We start from the raw sequence: 20548 nt of genomic DNA, 5'->3' as shown, positions 1-20548 counted from the left end.
GGCGATCTCTGGAGACATTTTCAGTTGTCACACCTGGGGCTGTGCTACTGGCAGGGTGCTGCTGAACATCCCGCAGCGCTCAGGACAGCCCCTCACAAAGAGAAACCCTGTCCTGTGGAGTCCGTGGTTCTGGCAGGGCTCACTGGGAATCTTCGTTTGTCATGAGCCAGTGGAATGTTTTTTGGTTTTTGGGTTTTTTTTTTTTTTTTGAGACAGAGTCTTGCTCTGTCACCCAGGCTGGAGTGCGATGGCGCGATCTTGGCTCACTGCAACCTCCGCCTCCCGGGTTCAAGCAATTCTCCTGCCTGAGCCTCACAAGTAGCTAGGATTACAGGCGCCCGCCACCAAGCCCGGCAAATTTTTGTATTTGTAGTAGAGGTGGGGTCTCATGTTTCACCATGTTGTCCAGGCTGGTCCCGAACTCCTGACCTCAGGTGATCCACCTACCTCAGCCTCCCAAAGTGCTGGAATTACAGGTGTGAGCCACTGCGCCTGGCTGCCAGTGGATATTTTTATCTGAGAACCCCTGTTCTGCTGGACCTCACCCCTCTCTCTTTGCTTGTGAGTTTGAGCACTTGCCCCCCCAGGGCTTCGTGCTGGGCACTCAGTGGAGGTGAGATGTGTGTCTCTGAGTACTGGAACTGGGAAGGTGAAGTGTTGAGAGTGGGCATGGGGTCAGGCTGGAGCCCTGTCACAGAGGTTGGACTGCCCCACTGATACCCGGATTCCCTTTTCCTGACTTTCTGCTCCTGTGAGGGTTGCCAGCCAGGCATGCACTTTTGCTCCAACTCTGAGGAGAGCCCCTGATAGGCCCATTTGACCCCTCTCTGTAGGGATCCTGTGAGCCTGGCAGCCTGAGGCCAGGAGGTGGCTCCCACAGCCCTACGGCACCTGGCCCCACATCACCCTGGTGATGGAGACCTGGGGCTGTCAAGGCTCTGGGATCTTCTTGTTGCACCTACTGGGCAATAATGCTGGATCAGGCTGGGGCCATGTGCTGGGGATGTGGCAGCGAACTGACCTCGGGACCACAGAGGCGGAATTCTCTGCATCCTCCCTCTGTTGAGCAGTGGAGAGAGGTGCTGTGGGACCACAGAGTCACCCCAACAGCCCCATGTGACAGGCAGGTCGTCCTTTTACAGATGAGGAAGTTGAGGCTCACCGAGATGGGGCTCCCCGAGTCACTTGGCGGCCTCTCCTCCTCACCAGCCTCATCCACCCCCTGACTTTCCAGGGAGGCTCTTCCTGGGAGCCACCTCCCTCCTTCTGGGTCTTCCCTGTGCTGTTCCCACTGCCTGGGACCTCCTTCCCCCCAGGTCTTCACCCAGCTGACCTCTGCCTGAGGTCCCGGCTCTGATGTCACTATCCAGGGAGCCTTCTCAGCCTCCTGCCACCAGCCTGCTCTGTTCACCGCCCTTGTAGCTCCTTCTCCTTCCTGGGAGACTGGCAGTGACTGCAGTCATTCCTGTGTAATGGCTGTCTCCCCCTCTCAACCAGGGGCTCCTCCAGGAGGTTGCTCGCATTGTGTCCCGCACCCCGAGCTGGCACCACAGTCAGTCCTCGTGGATGCATTGTGGAGGTCCCGGTCCGATTTGGGATACAGGTCCCTGTGTCTCCCCACACCACCTGGCGTGCTTGCTGGGATGGGTCAGAGGGTGGTCAGGTCACTGGGCAGCCTTCCCAGGGCCGGGAGAGCTCCTGGAGAGTTCTGCTGGGCCAAGGACACCAGTCTGGTGGGGTGTTCTGCTGTTTCCAGACAGCCCAGAAATAGCCAAATTCCACTGCTGGGATGGCCACAGTGGCTATGGTGGGTGCAGGGCTTGTCCCGCCTTGCTGAGATTTACATGTCTAATTGTATATCTTAAAGCTAAAAATGAAACCCGGTCTCTGTAATTACGTGTTCCTGGCAGCAGGGAGCTGGGGAAGCATGCCCTGCAACCCCAGGCCCGGGAGGGCCGTTCATCACTGTCTCTTCCCAGGCAGGCGGCCAGCCCTGCCAGCAGGTCCCATGTACTGCATGGGGTGACTCCACTTGGTAACTTGGGAGGACCCAGGCCTTGAACCAGGTGGCTGTGGGTTCAGATCCCTTTTGCTTATAAGCAGCCTTCCTAACCCATACCCTTTTCTCACTTTCAATTTAAATTTCAATTATGGAAACAACTCATGGGCAGAAACGAAGAAAGAGTCTCTGATAACCCTTCCACCCCACCTTTGGTCAGACCTGCTCTGAGCTCCCTGCCTGCCTTCTGGCCATTATCCCCTTATACCAGTGTGAATAAGCCGCTTGGCCAGAGAGCCTGAAGTCCAGGATTCTGGGTTAAAACAATCTCCTTCTCTGGACCTTGGTCCTATCATTTTAAAATTTCAGTTCTCTAGCCCAGACCTGGGCCACATTAGGGTAAATAGGTGGTGGTGGGCAGTAAGGAGGGTCCGTGGTCCTATGATTTCTTTTTTCTTTTTTTAATTGAGGTGGGGTCTTGTTATGTTGCCCAGGCTGGTCTCCAACCCCTGTCCTCAAGTGAGTCTCCTGTCTTAGCCTCCCAGAGTGCTGGGATTACAGGCATGAGTCACCATGCCTGGCCTGTTTTCTTAATAAACATCTTACTTATAATTTTTCTTCCTAGCTGCTCGTTTTCGTTTTTTTACACTTTCCTCTTTCTGAGACAAGCAGCTGGTTGTGCCTCTGGTCACTGGAGACATGTGTTGGGTACTGGCGTGCACAGCACCCAGCAGCCCAGGCCTGCCCTCCTAGCACTCGCAGAACATGGAGGTCACAGCCAGCTCTGGTGGCACTCAGCTCTCAGGACCCTGGGCCCTCCCTCCAGGGTCTCGTAGTGCTGGGGTGGGGTCGTTCTGCAGAGTGGCATTTCCACCCCAGGCCACAATGCAGTCCCCAGGACTGCCGGGGAGTGGGTTCCCTTCGGTCAGGTGTGCTTTAAGAAATGCTCACAATGGATACTTTCTGTTCAAAACGAAGGAAAAAAGGGGCACCATGTCCCCCATCTTCATCCTTTCTGTTCTTCCCTACTCACCCCAATCTCCAGACACTCCAGTGGCCAGAGGTGGCCTTCATTTGCAATTTGATGTGGGCATCTCCTGTTTTCTGTGTGCTTGTGGGCATTTACATATGTCACTTTAAAAAATTAAATAAAAATGGGGTCATGGAGATCCCCTTCTGCATGTTCCCTTCCTGCAGATCTGATGGGGCCGTCCCTCCCTGCTGGGGAGCACAGCTTGCCCTCCCTCCCCTCCTTCCCTTCTGGCGTTGCCTGCTGGGTGCCATCGGAGCAGTCCTCATTACTTCCCACTTTTGCCCAGTGTCTGCTGCTGTGACCAGTCGCATACACATGGACACCGTGGGGACTGCCCCTCCATACAGCCCCTCTGTAAGCTTAGGACCAAGGCTGTCTCTCCAGTCTCCCTGGCCCACGCCTGCCCCAGCATCCTCCGCCCCAGCTACACTGGCCCCCAGCTCCTCCTTAAACACGACAGATATTCCCACCCCGGGGCCTTTGCACTTGCTGTTCCTCGTGCCTGGATTGCTCTTCCCGTAGATATCTGTGGCCACTCGCTTCAGTCTTTGCTTAGATGTCACCTTCCCATGAAGACCTCCTCTGGCCCTCATTCCCTGGTGCCCCCATTGTCAGGGCACTGTCTGCCTCCTTCCTTGGTTCCTTTTTCTCTGTTGCACCCCAGGCTAGCTGGCATGCATTTGCCTGGTTTTGTCTGTCTCCCACCCACTGCCAGAGTATAAGCCCCTTGAAGGCAGGGATTTCTGTCTTCTCTGTTTATTGCTTGTGTTCCCAGAACCTTCAGCAGTGCCTGGCACCTGGTGGGGGCTTAATAAAAGGTTTCTGAATGGATCAAGGCTCTGAGATGTCCTCAATCCTGACCTGGCCAGCTCCCAACCTGGGGTTCATGGCTGCCTGCCTGGCATCCTCATTCCCGCCTCTCGTCATAAGCATCCCTCACCCCACCCTGCCTGAGCCTGTGTTCGTCTCCCCCCATGATCCCTGCCCCATGCATGGGACTTCATGCCACTTGCCTGGGGGTGCCCAGCTGCTTCCCACCAGAGGGGCCCGGGGGCTGAGGGGGAGGCAGTGTGGTCCCTGAGGCAGCTGCACAGCTGTGACACAGGGTCTGGACACAGATGGGGCTGGGGTCGAGACTAGCTCTGCTGTGACTTCGGATGAGTTACACAGCATTTCTGAGCCTCACTTTCCTCATCTGTAAAGTGGGCTGTGGTAGCAGTCACCTTTCAGTGTTGAAGAGTTCTGGGCCACACACAGTAGGCCCTCAGGAGGTGGCTGCTTCTGCTGTGTTTTTTTTTACACTTGCTGTGACCTCTGGCTGTGGGCCAGGGCGAGGCTGCTTGCCTCTTCCCATGGGAGTGGTGGCTTCTAATGGGTAATTGTTCAGAGCCCTCTAGAAACAGGAGGGAGGCCCAGTGGTGACCCTGTGAGCTCTTCCTTTGGAGGGGGGAATGTGCCTGTTACCTGAGCTAGGAGGGTTCCAGGTGGCTTTCTCTGGCTTGGCCCTGGAACTGCAAATGGGCCTTAGGCTTCCTGGCTGGCGTTCCACAGCAAACTCTCAAAAGGAAAGGGAGAAAGCCCACAATTCACTGTGAGCTTTTGTTCCCAGACACTAATCCCAATTCCACTGGGTGTTTCAACATGCCCAGAGCACCGAGCTGCCTCCCCAGGCCTCCAGCAGCTGCTTCCAACCCTAGGTGAAGTGCGGGGACCCGTGGCCACTCCCCAGCCTTCCCCCTTTCAAGCTTGGGCCTCCTCTGGCTGCCTGGGAAGTGTCTCTGCTCTCTTTGCCCTTCCATTCTCCTCCTCTGTGGCTGTTCTCAGCCTCTGCCTAAACCACAGTCCACAGGGGCAAGACAGAGCCGCTGTCAGAATCAGATGCAGTCTTCTCACACCCATGAGGTCTGGCAGGACCTGCCCCTGTTCCTTCACCCATCTCATCCCCTCTGATCTCCCCCCAGCTCCTCTTCAGCCACTGTCCTCTGCACTAGTTTTCCACCTGCCAAGTGTGTTTCTGCCTCAGGGCCTCTGCACTTGCTGCTCCCTCACCTGGAGGGCTCTTCCCCCGTCTTTGCTCAGTCCCCACTTCAGTCCAAGCCTTGCTCAGATGTCACTGCCCTAAGGGCCATCCCTAACCCCCCACCTGAAGCAGCCACACCTCATCTCTAGCTGCACTCCCCACTCACCTTCCCTGTGGTGTTCTCCATTTTTCTATTTATCTGACCTACCATGTATTTAACAGCTTTATTGAGATATAACTCACATATCACATAATACACCCATTTAAAGTGTACAGTTAAGTGGTTTTTAGTATATTCACAGTTGCACAACCATCGTCACAACCAATTTTAGGACATTTTCATCACCCCAGAAAGAAATCCCATACCCATTAGCAGTTACTCCTTTTCCCCTCAAGTCCCCAGTATTAGTCTGTTCTCACACTGCCATAAAGAAATACCCAAGACTGGGTAATTTACAAAGGAAAGAAGTTTAATTGACTCACAGTCCCACATGGGTGCCGAGGCCTCAGGAAAGTTACAATCATGGCAGAAGGCAAAGGGGAAGCGAGGACCTTCTTCACATGGCAGCAGGAGACAGAAGCAGCAGCAAAGGGGAAAGAGCCCCTTATAAAACCATCAGATCTCATGAGAACTCACTCACTCATGTTAACAGCATCGGGGAAACCACCCCCACGATCCAATCACCTCCCACCAGGTCCTTCCCTTGACACGCGGGGATCACAATTTGAGATGAGATTTGGGTGAAGACACAGAGCGAGACCATATCATCCCCCATCCCCTGGCAGCCACCAATCTAGTTCCTGTCACTATGGATTTGCCTATTCTGGACATTTCCTATAAATGAGATAATAAACTCTCTAGTTCTTTCTGGCTGGCTGCTTTGATTTAGCTTCATGTTTTCAAGGTTAATCCCCAGTTAGAAGTGTATCATTTCTCTTTATTGCTGAATGATACACGATTGTATGCATAGAACACATTTTATTTGTCCATTTACCAGTTGATGGACATTTGAGTTGCTTTCACTTTTTGGTTATGAATAATTCTGTGATGTACATTTGTGTACAAGTTTTTGTGTGGACACATTTCATTTCTCTGGGATATATACCTAGGGGTGGAATTGCTGGGTCATATCATAACTCTATGTTTCACCTTTTGGGGAATTGCCATACTGTTTTCCAAAGGGGCTGCACCATTTTACATTCCTACCAGCAGTGTATGAGGGTTCCAGTTTCTCCACGTCTTCACCTTTGATTCTAGCCATCCTAGTGGGTGTGAAGTAGTATCTCATTTTAGTTTTGATTTTCATTTCCCTAATAGCTAATGATGTTGAGCATCTTCCTGTGTGCTTGTTGACCACTTGTGTATGTTCTTTGGAGAAATGTCTATTTGGATCCTTTGCCCATTTTTAATTGGATTTTTGTCTTTTTATTGAGTTGTGGGTGCTGTTTATATATTCTAGATACCAGTCCCTCATATATCTGATTTGCAAGTATTTTTTCTTATTTTGTGGTTTGTCTTCACTTTTTTGATGATGTTCTTTAGAGTGCAAAAGGTTTTTTTGTTTGTTTGTTTTGTTTTTTCGTCTTTTTTTTTAAGATAGGGTTTCGCTGTGTCACCCAGGCTGGGGTGCAATGGTGTAATCACAGCTCAGTGTAACCTCAGACTCCTAGGCTCAGATCATCCTCTTGCCTCAGCCTCCCAAGTAGCTGGGACTACAGGCGTGCACCACCACTCCTGGCTAATTTTAAAATTTTCTGTAGAGATGAGGTCTTGTTGTGTTGCCCAGGCTGGTCTCAAACTTCTAGCCTCAAGTGATCCTCCCACCTTGGCCTCTGAAAGTGCAGGTGTGAGCCACTGTGCCCCACTAAAAGTTTTTAATTTTGATGACATTCAATATATCTATATTTTTCTTTTATCACATGTACTTTTGGTATTATATCCAGGAAATAGTTGCCTAATCCAAGGTCATGAAGATTTACCCATATGCTTTTTTTCCACATTTTATAGTTTAGCTTTTACACTTAGATCTTTGATCCATTTTCGGTTAATTTTTGTATATAGCATGAGATGGATAGCCCCCCGCACCACCCACCTCACACACGCACTTCATTCTCCTGCATGTTGATATCCAGTGTCCCAGCAACATTTGTTGAGAAGACTATTCTTTTTCCCACTGAATTATTTTGGCACTGTTGTCAAAAATCAATTGACCATAAAAGTGAAGGTTGGTTTCTTTTTTCTGAAACAGTCTCCCTCTGTCGCCCAGGCTGGAGTGCAGTGGTGCCGTCTTGGCTCACTGCAACCTCCGCCTCCTGGGTTCAAGTGAGTCTTGTGCTTCAGCCTCCCAAGTAGCTGGGATTACAGGCACATGCCATCATGCCTAGCTAATTTTTGTATTTTTAGTAGAGATGTGGTTTTGCCGTGTTGGCCAGGCTGGTCTCTAAGGTTTATTTCTAAACCTTTGTAAACTGGATAATCTCAGTTGTATTCCATTTGTGTCTGTCCTCATGCTAGGACCACCTTTTCTTGATTATTGTAACTTTGTAGATATTTTGAAATCAAAAGTGTGAATTTTTAAATTATGTTTTACTTTTTAAAGATTATGTGACTATTCTGGTCCCTTGGATTTCCATGTAAAGTTTAGGATCAGTTTGTCAAGTTCTGCCAAGAAGCCAGCGTGGGGCTTTGATAGGGATTGTGATGAATTTTAGAACTATTTGGGAGTATCATCTTAACAACATGTCTTCCAATCCATGAGCATGGGATGTCTTTCCACTTATTTAGATATTTAATTTCTTTCAGCAATGTTTTGTAGTTTTCCAGAGTGTGTATTTTGTACTTTATTAAATTTATTCCTATGTATTTTTTTCTTTTTGATGCTGTTGTACATGGAATTGCTTTCTTCTTTTCACTGTAAATGTTTGCCAATATATAGAAAGAATTGATTTTTGTATATTGATCTTGTATCCTGCAACTTTTCTGAACTCATGCATTTTTATTTTTATTTATTTATTTTTTTGTTCTTTGTTTGTTTGTTTGTTTGAGACAGGGTCTCACTCTGTTGCCCAGGCTGGAGTACAGTGGTTTGATCTTGGCTCACTGAAACTTCTGCCTCCTGGGTTGAAGAGATTCTCCCATCTCAACCTCCCGAGTAGCTGGAACTATAGCTACCTGACCTCAAGTGATCCATGCCCACCTCGGCCTCCCAAAGTGCTAGGATTACATACATGAGCCACCACACCTGTAATCATGTATGAGGCCAGGTATCATGTATTGTGGCCCATGCCTATAATCCAGCACTTTGGGACGCCATGGCAGATGGATCACTTGAGGCCAGGAGTTCGAGACCAGCCTGGCCAACATGGCAAAATCTCATCTTTACTAAAAACACAAAAATTAGCCAGGTGTTGTGGTACATGCCTGTAATCCCAGCTACTCAGAAGGCTGAGGCACGAGAATCACTTGAACCCAGCAGGTGGAGGTTGCAGTGAGCCGAGATCATGCCACTGCACTCCAGCCTGGGCAATAGAGTGAGACTCTGTCTCAAAAAATAATAATAATAATAATGGCCAGGTGTGGTGGCTCATGCCTGTAATCCCAGCACTTTAGGAGGCCAAGGGGGGGCAGATTACATGAGGTCAGGAGTTCAAGACCAGCCCGGCCAACACAGTGAAACCCCGTCTCTACCAAAAATAGAAAAGTAAGTCGAGCGTGGTGGTGGGCACCTGTAATCCCAGCTACTCGGGAGGCTGAGGCAGGAGAATTGCTTGAACCCGGGAGGCAGAGGTTGCAGTGAGCTGAGTTTATGCCCTTGCACTCCAGCCTGGGCAATGAGAGCAAAACTCCATCTCAAAAAAATAAATAAATAAAACAAAATAGTTTTTTAGTGTATTCCTTAAGGGTTTTCTGTATAAAAGATCAAGTCATCTGTTAATATAGTTTTAGTTCTTCCTTTCCACTACTAGGTATTTTTCTTGTTTATTGGGTCTTCTTCTTTCTCCTCCCACCAGAATGTAAGCTGGTTACTGCTGTGGTCTCAGTGCCTAGAATAGGGCCTGGCACACACTGGTGCTCAGTTGTTTGATGATGAATGAATCATCATCATGAATGAATGTATAAGTGGAGCCAGCATGACTGGGCTCAGGTGATGCCCCCAGCCTAGGGCCCCCACTCCCGTGGCACCTGCCTATAGGGATTAGATCTGTCCCTTCCTCCCGTCTTCAGCCCTGACCTTTTCTGCTTGTCCCCAGTCTTGGTTGCAGAGGGTTGTTGGAGCTCACCCTCCTAACAAGCTAGGTGCATTCTGGTGACATCACAGAGCCTTCACCAGGCCAGGCACTTCGCAGGATTTGTTTCACTCAGTGCTCCCACAACAGTGGCCACGACAGGGGCGGTGTGCCCCAGTGAGTGTGCAGGGTATGGCCCAGGTCTGCCTGCGCTGTTGGCCCTTGTCACCGCCTTGGCAGGAGCACAGGGTAAGCCTTGGTCACATCCTCAAAGCCTTGTGGAGCCTGGAGGGGGCTCCTCATAGAAAGTGAGGCTTAGGGGCTTTCATTGGCTAAGGAAACGGGACTCCCTCATTCATGCTGTTTCCTCTCTCTGGAACTGTCTCCTCCACCTGGTTACTCCCCAGGCTCATTCTATCCTGAGCTTGAATGTCACCTTCCCTGATTCACCCGTTCCCCCACCCTCTCCTGGTGACACTGAGTCATCACTGGGTAAATACAGTCTGCAGTGGCTCATCCCAGTACCTGCTTGGCACTTAGAGACCTGAGCGGTGCCTCGGGGCAGAGCAGGGTACTGCAGGCCCCACAACGCCACGGGTTCTCCTTGCCAGGCTTTCCCGGGCTCCTGAGCCAAAGTGGCGACTGAGAGCCCTGACTCTGAAGTAATACAGTCCTGGGTTTAAATCCTGCTTTGTCAATCACTGGGGATGTGAGCTCGAGTGGCGGGTAGGGTGGCCTTCTCTTGGAGCTTCAGTGCCCTCAGCAGTAGAAGGGGTGGCATAGAGCCCACCTTGCGAGGCTGCCTTGCAAAGCAAACCTGGCGATGCTCAGGGGAGGCTTGGCTGCAGCCCTCTCTGACCCTCTGCCCTGAGGCCTCGATCTGGCAGTTAACCCACTCTCCTCGGGTCACTTCCTTAGCTGTCCTCTTGGCGGTTCTGGTTAGGTGGGATGAGCTGGAGATAACGTCTCTCACACTGTCTCCTCCCTTCCCTGGCCGCCCCTTCCTGAGCATGGGCTCTGCCAGGCAGGCTGTATGGAGATGGGGAGCTGCTCGGGGATGCATAGCTCGGTTCTGCCACGTGCCGCTGCCACCCCCAGATCCTGCCAAGGCCCCCGCAGCAGTTGGGAGGGGCTTGGATGAGCTGCTGCCACTGGCTCCCACTCACCCCCAGAGCACAAAGCATCTCTCCAGTAAAGGGGTGCTGAATTTTTCAGCATGGTCATGCTCTCCAACTCAGGAGGAACCGGGGGGCTAGAAGACCAGAGCCCTCTGCTTAGTGTTGGTGAAGCTGAAGCCCCCAGGTAGCTGTCTCCGCACCCAGAGTCCAGCTGCTTGGGTTAATCCCCATTCTGCTCTTACCTGTGGTGGGCCTCAGGTGAGGGTCTTAGCCTCCGGGCCCCCGGTTTCTTTGACTGGGGATTGAGCTGATGATGTGGCTGCTCTAGACAGAGGTTGGAAAGGTTTGGCATGACCCCCTTTCTCTGGCACTTGGAGCAGGCTCCAGGGCCTGCTGGCTCTTGTGAAGTTCTTTGAACAGCGCCTGGCACATGGGAAGCACTGTGTGGGCATCGGCTATTGTTACTATTGCCATTGTTGTTATTAGTGATGAAGAAGGGGGCTCTGGAGTCAGGAGGAACCAGGCTTCAGGCCCAGCTCAGCTATCTACTGGCTGGGAGGTGTGGGGCAGCTTCCCTGGCCTCGGTTTCTTCATCTGTGAAATGGGCTGAGTAGTCCAGCCTAAGACCGCTGTGAGGGTCACGAGGCAGTTGGCAGAGCCTGGCTTTGGAGGAGGTAATGGCAGTGCAGGGAACTGCCCAAGGTCTCAGAGCAAGGTGGCGGGAGCAGCGCTGGGGGCAGAGGGAGGCTCTGCAAGTTGCCAGGCTTCCTGGGGAGGGACAGCTGCCCTAGCTCACCTCACCCCTGCCTTGTGTTTGTCTCATTTTTACTACGTTTTTGCTGTTGTTTTTACAACAACTACACGAGTACATTCTTGTGGTGAAAACACAGCTACTTTGTGACACAGAGTGAAAGTGAAGCTTCCCACCGCCTCACTCCCAATGGGCAGGGCTCTTGCCATGTCCCTGGTACCACATGGGGTCCCCTGGCGCGGATGTGTGTGCCTGTGCTCACCTGTCGCCTCTGGCCCGCAGGGAGGAGGTACAGGAGAACTGCGTGCGGTGGCGAAAGAGGTTCACCTTCGTGTGTAAGATGAGTGCTAACCCGGCCACCGGCCTGCTGGACCCCTGTGTCTTCCGCGTGTCTGTGCGCAAGGTGAGGCCAAGGGCGCATGTGGGGCTGCTGGGCTGGGCTGTAGGCCCCTCCCCTCATGAGTCCGCACCCCCAGCTGAAAATGGGGTGAGTTGCTCTGCCCCTTGCCCTCCTCCCCTCAGATCTGCGGGGACTGGGGGAGATGCATGAGGTCCCTGGGATTCCCCAGTCAACTTGCTGCTCGTGTCTCCCTCCCTGTGCAGGAGCTGAAAGGCGGGAAGGCTTATTCCAAGGTAAGAGGGGCTGTGTGAAGGGGTAGTGGGATGGAATGGGGGGCGGCACGGGACAGGCACAAGGGAAGCCTCCAGCCCCTTCTCTGCCACAAGCAAGAGACACTCAGCCCTACCTGAGATATGTTATTTTTTAGAAATATCTTTATTGATGGCCTTTGCACTCAATATAAAGGCGGCATGTGGTTGTTGCAATATAAGTGGTACAGAAGTTCACAGAGCAAAAGGGCCAGTATCTGTCCCCTTTCCTCTCTCCAGGCTTCTTTCTGGGACCCCATTATTGGGATAGATTAAGACCTTTCCAGACCTTGTAAGAAGAAAAAAAGGAAATATACCATACAAAGAGAGCAGCAAATAACATGTATGCATGTGGTTTAAAGAAATGCAAAATGAGCACCCTCTGTGTGTACTGAAGTGCATGCAAACAATATGATTTTTTTTTTCCTCTGGAGACAGAGTCTTGCTCTGTCGCCCAGGCTGGAGTGCAATGGCACAATCTTCGCTCACTGCAACCTCCCACTCCTGGGTTCAAGCAGTTCTCCTCCCTCAGCCTCCCGAGTACGGCTGGGCATGGTGGCTCATGCCTATAATCCTGGCACTTTGGGAGACTGAGGCAAGCAAATTGCCTGAGCTCAGGAGTTCAAGACCAGCTTTGACAATACGACAAAACCTCGTCTCTACTATAGATACAAAAAAAATTAACCAGGTGTGGTGGTGCACGCCTGTAATCCCAGCTACTTAAGAGGCCGGGGCACAAGAATCGCTTGCACCCGGGAGGGTAGAGGTTACAGAGAGCCGAGATCGCGCCACTGCACTCCAGCCTGGGTGACAGAGTGAGACTCTGCCTCCAGATAAATAAATAAATAAACAGATTTGCAGCTTGGTTTTTTACTTAATCCATCCTGGGCATCTTTTTGTGTTATCACAAATTTCCATGTGCTTTCTAATGGCAGCAGTGTCCCATGGCATGGCTGGCGATGGTTGACTCAGCCAGCCCTGCTGCTGGACATGTGGATTGTTACGAGGGTTTCACTGTACCCACAGACAGTTCAGCCCTACATAGTATTAATAAGAGCTTTTCTACTGGGCAAAGAGAGAGAAGACAGCTCTGGCTTTGAATAAGCCTGCTCTGCCTTCCATCCCTCTTCTGCATGGTGGACTCTTGGCCTCCCCTCCTCAGCTCCTGGGAGACTTAGCCCAGTGGCAGGAGGGTGGGCTTCATCAGCTGGGAGGGGAAATGCCTTCGCCTCACCTCTCACCCGAGGGAGGTGCTGTACAGGGCGCGGCCCTTCCCACTGACCGGAGCTCAGGAACTCAGCCGGCTGGGCCGTGCACTCTGCCCTGGCCTGGGGCGCTGACGTCCCTCTCCAGAAGCAGAGGACAATATGGCTAGAACCAGGCTGTGGAGGGTGCTGTCACAGTGGAAATTTCTCTGATTCACATGGGTGAGGACAGTTGTGTAGCCAGGAGAGGAATTACCAGCAAACACCTGGGAGCATCTCGCCTCCACTGGCAAACATTTACCAGGCACCCAGCACGTGGCAGGCACTGCCAGGCCCCTTCCCTTCTGTTCTGTAATTGAACTCCCACTGCAGGCTTTACTCCCATTATACACAGGAGGAAACTGAGGCCCTGAGAAGTGGCTGGACGTGGCGCTGATCGGGCCTAGTTTCAGTCCTGTCTCTGTTGGGTTAGCTGTTTGGCCCTGGGCAAGCTTCTTCCCCTCCCTGAACTTAGTTTTCTTTTTCTTTTTTTTTTTGAGACGGAGTCTCGCTGTCGCCCAGGCTGGAGTGCAGTGGCACGATCTCGGCTCACTGCAAGCTCCGCCTCCCGGGTTCACGCCATTCTCCTGCCTCAGCCTCCCGAGTAGCTGGGACTACAGGTGCCTGCCACCTCGCCCGGCTAATTTTTTTTGTATTTTTAGTAGAGACGGGGTTTCACCGTGTTTGCCAGGATGATCTTGATCTCCTGACCTCATGATCCGCCTGCCTCGGCCTCCCAAAGTGCTGGGATTACAGGTGTGAGCCACCGCGCCTGGCCTCTGCGAACTTAGTTTTCTCATCTGTAAAATGGGGATCAGTCTGAGTCCATGGCGGGGCTAGGATCTGAATCCAATTCCCTGATTCTGGAGCGTGTGCCCTGAACACTGCAATAGAGACTTGCAGGCAGCAGTTACTTGACACCCATCCCTGATTGGTTCGGTTGGGTTCAAACATTGGTTCAAACATTTCATCATCTATCTCTTCTGAGCCTGTTGTATCTGGAGCAGAGCTGGGCAGGAGATGGTAAGCAGAGGCTCTGGGGCCTCCTAGAACCTTTGCAGAGGGAACTGGAGATGTCTTCCAAGTCCCCAAGCCTGGCACCACCTCGTCTCAACCTCACTTTCCCCTCCAGGTCTAGCAGACTTGGCCACCATCCACAGGGCCTTCTTAGTGCATGCCCTCTTTGCACTTACTCCCACTTCCCTCCCCATCCCTCGATCCTCTGTACAGAGTTCCCGAGGGCCTGTTCAGACCCTGAGCTCTGCCCAGTAGCCCCTCACTCTGGCCTCTACCAGGGCGCCTTCCCTGGGGCTCCTGCTCATCCTGCAGTGCCCCTCCCTTCCCAACCCCTGTGGGGGTGTCCCATCACTTTCCCCAGCACTCACTTCCCACAGGCCTTCCCTCCTCCCCTGCCTGCTGACCCGGCAGCTCCCGACAGCACGGCCTTGTTTCCCAGGGAACAATGCATCTGTGTCACGGACAACAATGTCCTTTCATGTCAGGCGCACTGGCCCCGGTGCACGCCGGGACGTGGCACAAAGGGTGCTTTGTGCAGCTCAGGGATGTGAGCTCCTGGCTTTGCCATGTTGGTGCTGCCGACCCGGGGCCTCTGTCCTTGGGTCCCAGTTATGCAACAGTCAGTCGAGGCTGTGGGGCGGGCCCAGGGGCTTTGTCTGTCTCCCTCCCCAACTCTTGCCAAGTTACCCTTCTGGGCTTCTGCCAGCCAGGAGCCCACACTCCCTCAGCCCTCCCACACGCTCCTCTTACCTCCTAGCTGGGCTTCGCTGACTTGAACCTGGCAGAGTTTGCGGGCTCGGGCTCCACGGTGCGCTGCTGCCTGCTCGAGGGATATGACACGAAGAACACTCGCCAGGACAACTCCATCCTTAAGGTACCAGGGATCCTGCCACCTCTGCCACCCTGACCACGGGATGGGGACAAACCAGGCTGCTCATCAGAACCCCCTGGAGGAGGGTTGTTAAAAATACAGGCCTTACCTGAACAGGTAGACATCGGGAAGGTGCGAGCCCTGGAATCAGGAAACCACTATCAGAGGGAGGCCTGGCTCCGCTGCTGGCCTCAGTTTCCCCATCAAGGTCAGGGAGGGGGCCCTGACAGTCTCCAGGGTTTGGCAAGCGCCTGCAGTGGGTTCACGTCATGCTGACTGCATGCCCTCTCTTCTCTCGTGGTCCCCTGACAGCAGCCCCATGAGCCGTGGTATCTTTGATTAGTCCCAGCTTCAAATGGGAGGGAGTTAAGGTACAGACGTTAAGTCATTTGCCTGGAGTCACAGACAGAGCTGGCACCTGACCACCAGCCAGTTGACTTCTTGGCCCAGCTCCTAACCCTTCCCCAAGTGACACGCGGTAGCCTGGCCCCCAGTGGATTATCAGTGAAAATGATGGCTGCTGAGGGCCCCGGGGCCAGGTTTCCGGTGGACAGGGCAGCCCCACCCCCAGGCAGCTGCCTCGTTGGCCTTTTGGGAACAGAAATGTCTGGGTGTCTGTCACCACCAGCACACCTCTCTTCCTCTGTTTCCACACCTTCCACCTGGCCGGGAAAACAGGCTGTCCTAACAGCGCCTCTGCAAGGGGACCCAGAGAGAGCCTGTGGTATCTGGAGCAGAGCTGGGCAGGAGGTGGTGAACAGGAGCTCTGGGGTCTCCTAGACCCTTTGCAGAGGGAACCGGAGATGCCAGAAAGGGTCCAGGCTGATTGTCTGGGAGCTGGAGCCTTTCAGCCTCAGTCAGGCTGAAAAGCACAGGCACAGTAGCCCTGTGCACCTCAGGCCAGATCAAGGGAGCCTGGGGGCCAGGTAGCCTTGGGTTGAAAGGAAGCTCCTCCACGTCCTGTCTGCAAGGTCTTGGGAGTCACTTCCCCTGTCTGAGTCTTGGTTCCCTCATCAACAGCCTTGGGTTCGCTAGGATGTGTTCATGGCCGAGTGAATAAGCCATAGAAAGCCTCAACCTAGTGGTCACCCTTTCTCTTTTTTTTTTTTTTTTTTTTTGAGACACAGTCTCGCTGTCACCCAGGCTGGAGTGCAGTGGCACAATCTCAGCTCACTGCAAGCTCCACCTCCCAGGTTCATGCCATTCTCTTGCCTCAGCCTCCCGAGTAGCTGGGACTACAGGCGCCTGCCACCACACCTGGCTAATTTTTTGTATTTTTAGCAGAGACGGGGTTTCACCGTGTTAGCCAGGATGGTCTTGATCCCCTGACCTCGTGATCCGCCCGCCTCGGCCTCCCAAAGTTCTGGGATTACAGGCATGAGCCACGGCGTCCAGCCGAAAGCCTCAACCGAGTGGTCACCCTTTCATAAGTGGTGGCCTCAGGATCTGTGCCCCTCTTTCCCACCTGCTCATCCTCTGCCTTTCACTCCATCTCAGCCTAGATTTTAGGGCCCAAATCTTGCCACATTTGGGCTGTTGTTAGTTTGCAATGGCTTCATGCTTTTTTGTCAGACTTTCACCAAACCCTGCCCGCCACCTGCTGTGCCAGGCCCCATGAGCCCTCTTCCCTCTCCTGCCTGCTCGGTTGAGCTCTGTGCTACTTACATAGGGCCGGGGGTGAGTGTGTGGAGAAGCTCACTGCCTAGGCCTGTAGCTGGCGGCAGTCCACTCACTCTGCCAGGCGCAGGGCTGAGCCCAGGCCTCACCTTGCTATGCCCTCCCCTCTGGTCTGCCAGGCAGGCCTTGGTACCATCTCTGTCCTCCACACAGGGAAACTGGGCTCAGAGAGGTTAGGTGGCTTTGCCAGAGCCCCCAAGCCAGGAGGGGGCAGAGAGACAGGATTGGAGTCCAAGCCCTTCTGAGGCCAGAGCCGAAAGGCTGCAGGGGGCCCTGCGCCTAGGCGGGCTGTGGGTGGCCAGGGCATGGCTGATTGCTCCCCTCGCCACAGGTCACCATTGGCATGTTCCTGCTCTCTGGAGACCCCTGCTTCAAGACGTGAGTGCTGGCACAGGCCTAGGGAGCGGGTGGGAGCCCAGTCCTGGGCACTAGGGGTGGAGGAACAGGGATTCTGGGTGTCCTGTGTTTTCGTCTGGTCCTGAAGCGGGGCACCCTAGTCACACCTGTCTGTCTTCCCAAGGCCACCATCTACTGCCAAGTCCATCTCCATCCCAGGCCAGGATTCCTCCCTGCAGCTGACATGTAAGGGTGGTGGGACCAGCAGTGGTGGCAGCAGCACCAACTCCCTGACTGGGTCCCGGCCCCCCAAGGCCCGGCCCACTATTCTCAGCTCAGGTACAGTTCCTCATCTGTCTGCCCCTCCCCTGCTAGCGGCCCGAGGGGTTTACCTCCATGTCATGCCCAGGTCCCCAGGGAGACGCTGACTGAGGGGAGAGTGATGGTGGGAGGGTGTTTGCAAGCTCCTGCTGGGCTGATGAGATCTGATCACCTTGTGCGTGCTGGCTATGGTGCTGGGCCCTGAGATCACAGCAGTGCCCTGGACTGAGACTGATGTGGCCTTCCCATCCTCATGGCCCTGCAGTCTAGCAGGAGAAACAGGCCTCGATCAAGCCATAGATAAATGCATGTCTACCTGCAAACAAGATAAAAGCTGGGGAAGACAGGCCTAGAAGGTGGGATCCATCCGGGGCCAGGAAAGGCTTCCCTGAGGATGTGGTGTCTGAGCTGTATTCGGGGGTGAGGCACAGTATACCTGGCAGAGGGACATGCTGGGAGCTCTTGCTCTCCCACGTGCTCTATGACCTTGACTGGCCAGTTTGCGTCTCTCTGTCTCAGTGTTCTTTGGAAAATGGGATTGGTAATAGCAATTACATCCCAGGTCACTGTGGGGATTAACTGTCCACATGTGGGCACCTGCCCAGCACATGGTAAGCACTCAGTGGGCACTCTGTTTTTTGTTTTTGTTTTTTTAGACAGAGTCTCGCTCTGTCGCTAGGCTGGAGTGCAATGGTGCAATCTCGCCTCACTGCAACCTCTGCCTCCCAGGTTCGAGCATTTCTCCTGCTTCAGCCTCCCGAGTAGCTGGGACTACAGGCGAGCGCCACCATGCCCATGCCCAGATAATCTTTTTTTTTTTTTTTTTAGTAGAGACAGGATTTCACCATATCAGCCAGGATGGTTGCCAGGATGGTCTCAATCTCCTGACCTCGTGATCTGTCTGCCTCGGCTTCCCGAAGTGCTGGGATTACAGGCGTTAGCCACCGCGCCCGGCCAGGCACTCTGTTTTCATTAAATTATCACTGGTACTAATGTTATGAAAAATGTGAACGAGCCCCAACCCCCAGAGGAGATGGCGTGGCAATTAGGAGGAGGGGGTGCTGCCAGGACAGGAGGCTCTGGCCTGCCCCCAAGTGTTTGCTGGGCCCCCTCAACCCTAAGCAGGGCCCCCAGAGGTATGAGCCTTGGACCTCCCCCAGGCTGATTAGTGAGCAAGGCGTCACGCGACAACCCTGATTTGTCCCACAGAATCAGTTAGAGCACAGGCCTCGTGTGGCCCAGCAGATGCTTGCCGAGTGATTCTGCCTCTGGGAACTGAGAGCGGTGAGGGACCCTCTGACCTCAAGGGCCCAGCCTTCCTCCACTCCCTTTTCCCCTGCAGACCCAGCCAGCTGAGGCCCAGAACAGAAAGCTGGTGGCTTCCCAGCACAATTACTCTCTCCAGCCCCTGGATGGGCTTCCCCAGAAGAGAGATGTGTCTGGGGACTAGGCCACCCCAGCGCAGGTGGTGCCTTCGTGTGAAGTAGAAGAGGCCCCTCCCCCAGGCAGGGTGGGACTTGAGTGCCCACTTGCCTCTGGAGCTGGCCTCCCCCCATATGCAGAGAACCTGTTGGGGACTTGAAAAGCCACATAGTTATGGATGGGCACACAGGCCAGCCTGGGGTGTGTTGGGCAGGAAGGCAGGTGGGTACTCAGAGCCCTGGGTAGGTCCCACCTAGTCCCTTTTGCCTCCTGCTGGGGAGTGCCAGGAAAGTCTGTTTGAAGTTGGACTTATGGGTGACTTGGGACAGGACTGTGGGCCTGTCCCTTTGGGCCAGACTGCTCCCCCTCACCATGTCCCTTCCACTCCAACTCTGCTGACCCAGGCCCCTTCCAGCCTTGGGGCCTCTGCCGATGCTGTTCTCTGTGCCTGGAAGGCCCTTGACCTCTTGAGGCCTTAGCTGGCTCCCTCCAGCAATGTGTCCTGGAGGTCTGCCATTAAGGCCGTCTCCTTGGAGAAGCCTCCCCGTCCCCAGACTGGGCCAGACCCCCAGCAAGCACTGCTCCCAGCTCTGCACCTCTCACTGCGGTTGTGGGTAGTGGAGGCAGTTTTTGTTCAGCGTTCTTCTTCCTCACTGACCTGTGGTGGGCACCCTACCCAAGTGTGCCCTCTGTGAAATGAAGGGACCTGGGTTCGGAGGGTGACCTGTGGCTCAGGCTGGTTGCTGCTCTTCTGAACCTGTTTTTCAGTCTGTTAAATGGCGCCCTGCCATGGGAGGCTCTGTGAGGGCACATTGTGAAGGGCGACAGTGAGCAGCACTGGGTGACCCCTGTCACCTCACCCCCTGCCCCTTCCTGCCTTCCAGGGCTGCCAGAGGAACCCGACCAGAACCTGTCCAGCCCTGAGGAGGTGTTCCACTCTGGCCACTCCCGCAACTCCAGCTATGCCAGCCAGCAGTCCAAGATCTCCGGTGAGTGGCTGCCTGGCCCTGCCCCCGCGGCCTCCTCCTTCCTCGGGATCCCCCGTTATGACGCTCCCCTGCGTCGCCCCTGACAGGCTACAGCACAGAGCATTCACGCTCCTCCAGCCTGTCAGACCTGACACACCGCCGCAACACGTCCACCAGCAGCAGCGCCTCTGGGGGCCTTGGCATGACCGTGGAGGGCCCTGAGGGCAGTGAGCGGGAGCACCGTCCCCCGGAGAAGCCGCCGCGGCCACCCCGGCCCCTGCATCTGTCCGATCGCTCGTTCAGGTGAGGCCTACTGCTTGGTGCCCCCTGGAGAACAGACCCCTCCTGGTGGTGCCTTGAACCTCCACTTCTTTCCCTGTAACACAGGGACCCTAAGGTCCCCACCTCAGAGGGTTGGGTGGTGACGATTCTACCAGCTGATGGCCCTGAATGGTGCAGCCATGCCCGGCGTGCAGCAGGTTCTGTTCATGGCTGCTCTTGCGGTTTTGCGGATCGGACAAGAGCACGATCTGCTGGGTGGCCTTAGGAAGCTGACTTACCTGCTCATTGCCTGGCATCCTCGTCTATGAAACCGGCTCATGATGGCAGCTGCACCCTATTGTGCATGCGAGGTTTCAGTGAAGTACAGCACGGAGCGCACAGGGACATTCTGAGCGCCGCTGCAGCTGACTGGCATTAGTGTTGTCGTTTTGTGCTTGCACCTGTTACTGCCCTGACCGTTGTGACTTGTCCCCCCACAACCCGACCCAGGCGGAAGAAGGACTCGGTGGAGAGCCACCCGACCTGGGTGGACGACACGCGGATTGATGCGGATGCCATCGTGGAGAAGATCGTGCAGAGCCAGGACTTTACAGACGGCAGCAACACCGAGGGTG

General features: G+C 54.1%; 1 protein-coding gene across 1 annotated transcript in view; it reads left to right on the top strand.

Annotated features, from left to right (window-relative positions):
• Positions 1 to 20548, top strand: part of FAM102A (family with sequence similarity 102 member A) — a 40418-nt gene that overhangs the window by 15686 nt on the left and 4184 nt on the right. Inside the window, exons 2-9 of the mRNA XM_030817893.1 lie at positions 11431 to 11551; positions 11752 to 11781; positions 14815 to 14931; positions 16937 to 16983; positions 17126 to 17280; positions 19569 to 19673; positions 19760 to 19955; positions 20424 to 20545. Of these exons, the coding sequence (XP_030673753.1) occupies positions 11431 to 11551; positions 11752 to 11781; positions 14815 to 14931; positions 16937 to 16983; positions 17126 to 17280; positions 19569 to 19673; positions 19760 to 19955; positions 20424 to 20545 (893 nt within the window). The remainder of the gene's footprint in view (positions 1 to 11430; positions 11552 to 11751; positions 11782 to 14814; positions 14932 to 16936; positions 16984 to 17125; positions 17281 to 19568; positions 19674 to 19759; positions 19956 to 20423; positions 20546 to 20548) is intronic.

The sequence above is a fragment of the Nomascus leucogenys genome, chromosome 8, assembly GCF_006542625.1.
Source record: "Nomascus leucogenys isolate Asia chromosome 8, Asia_NLE_v1, whole genome shotgun sequence".
NCBI classification, from domain to species: domain Eukaryota; kingdom Metazoa; phylum Chordata; class Mammalia; order Primates; family Hylobatidae; genus Nomascus; species Nomascus leucogenys.
The sequence above is the reverse complement of the archived record's forward strand: the minus strand, read 5'-3'. Positions and strand labels throughout refer to the sequence as shown.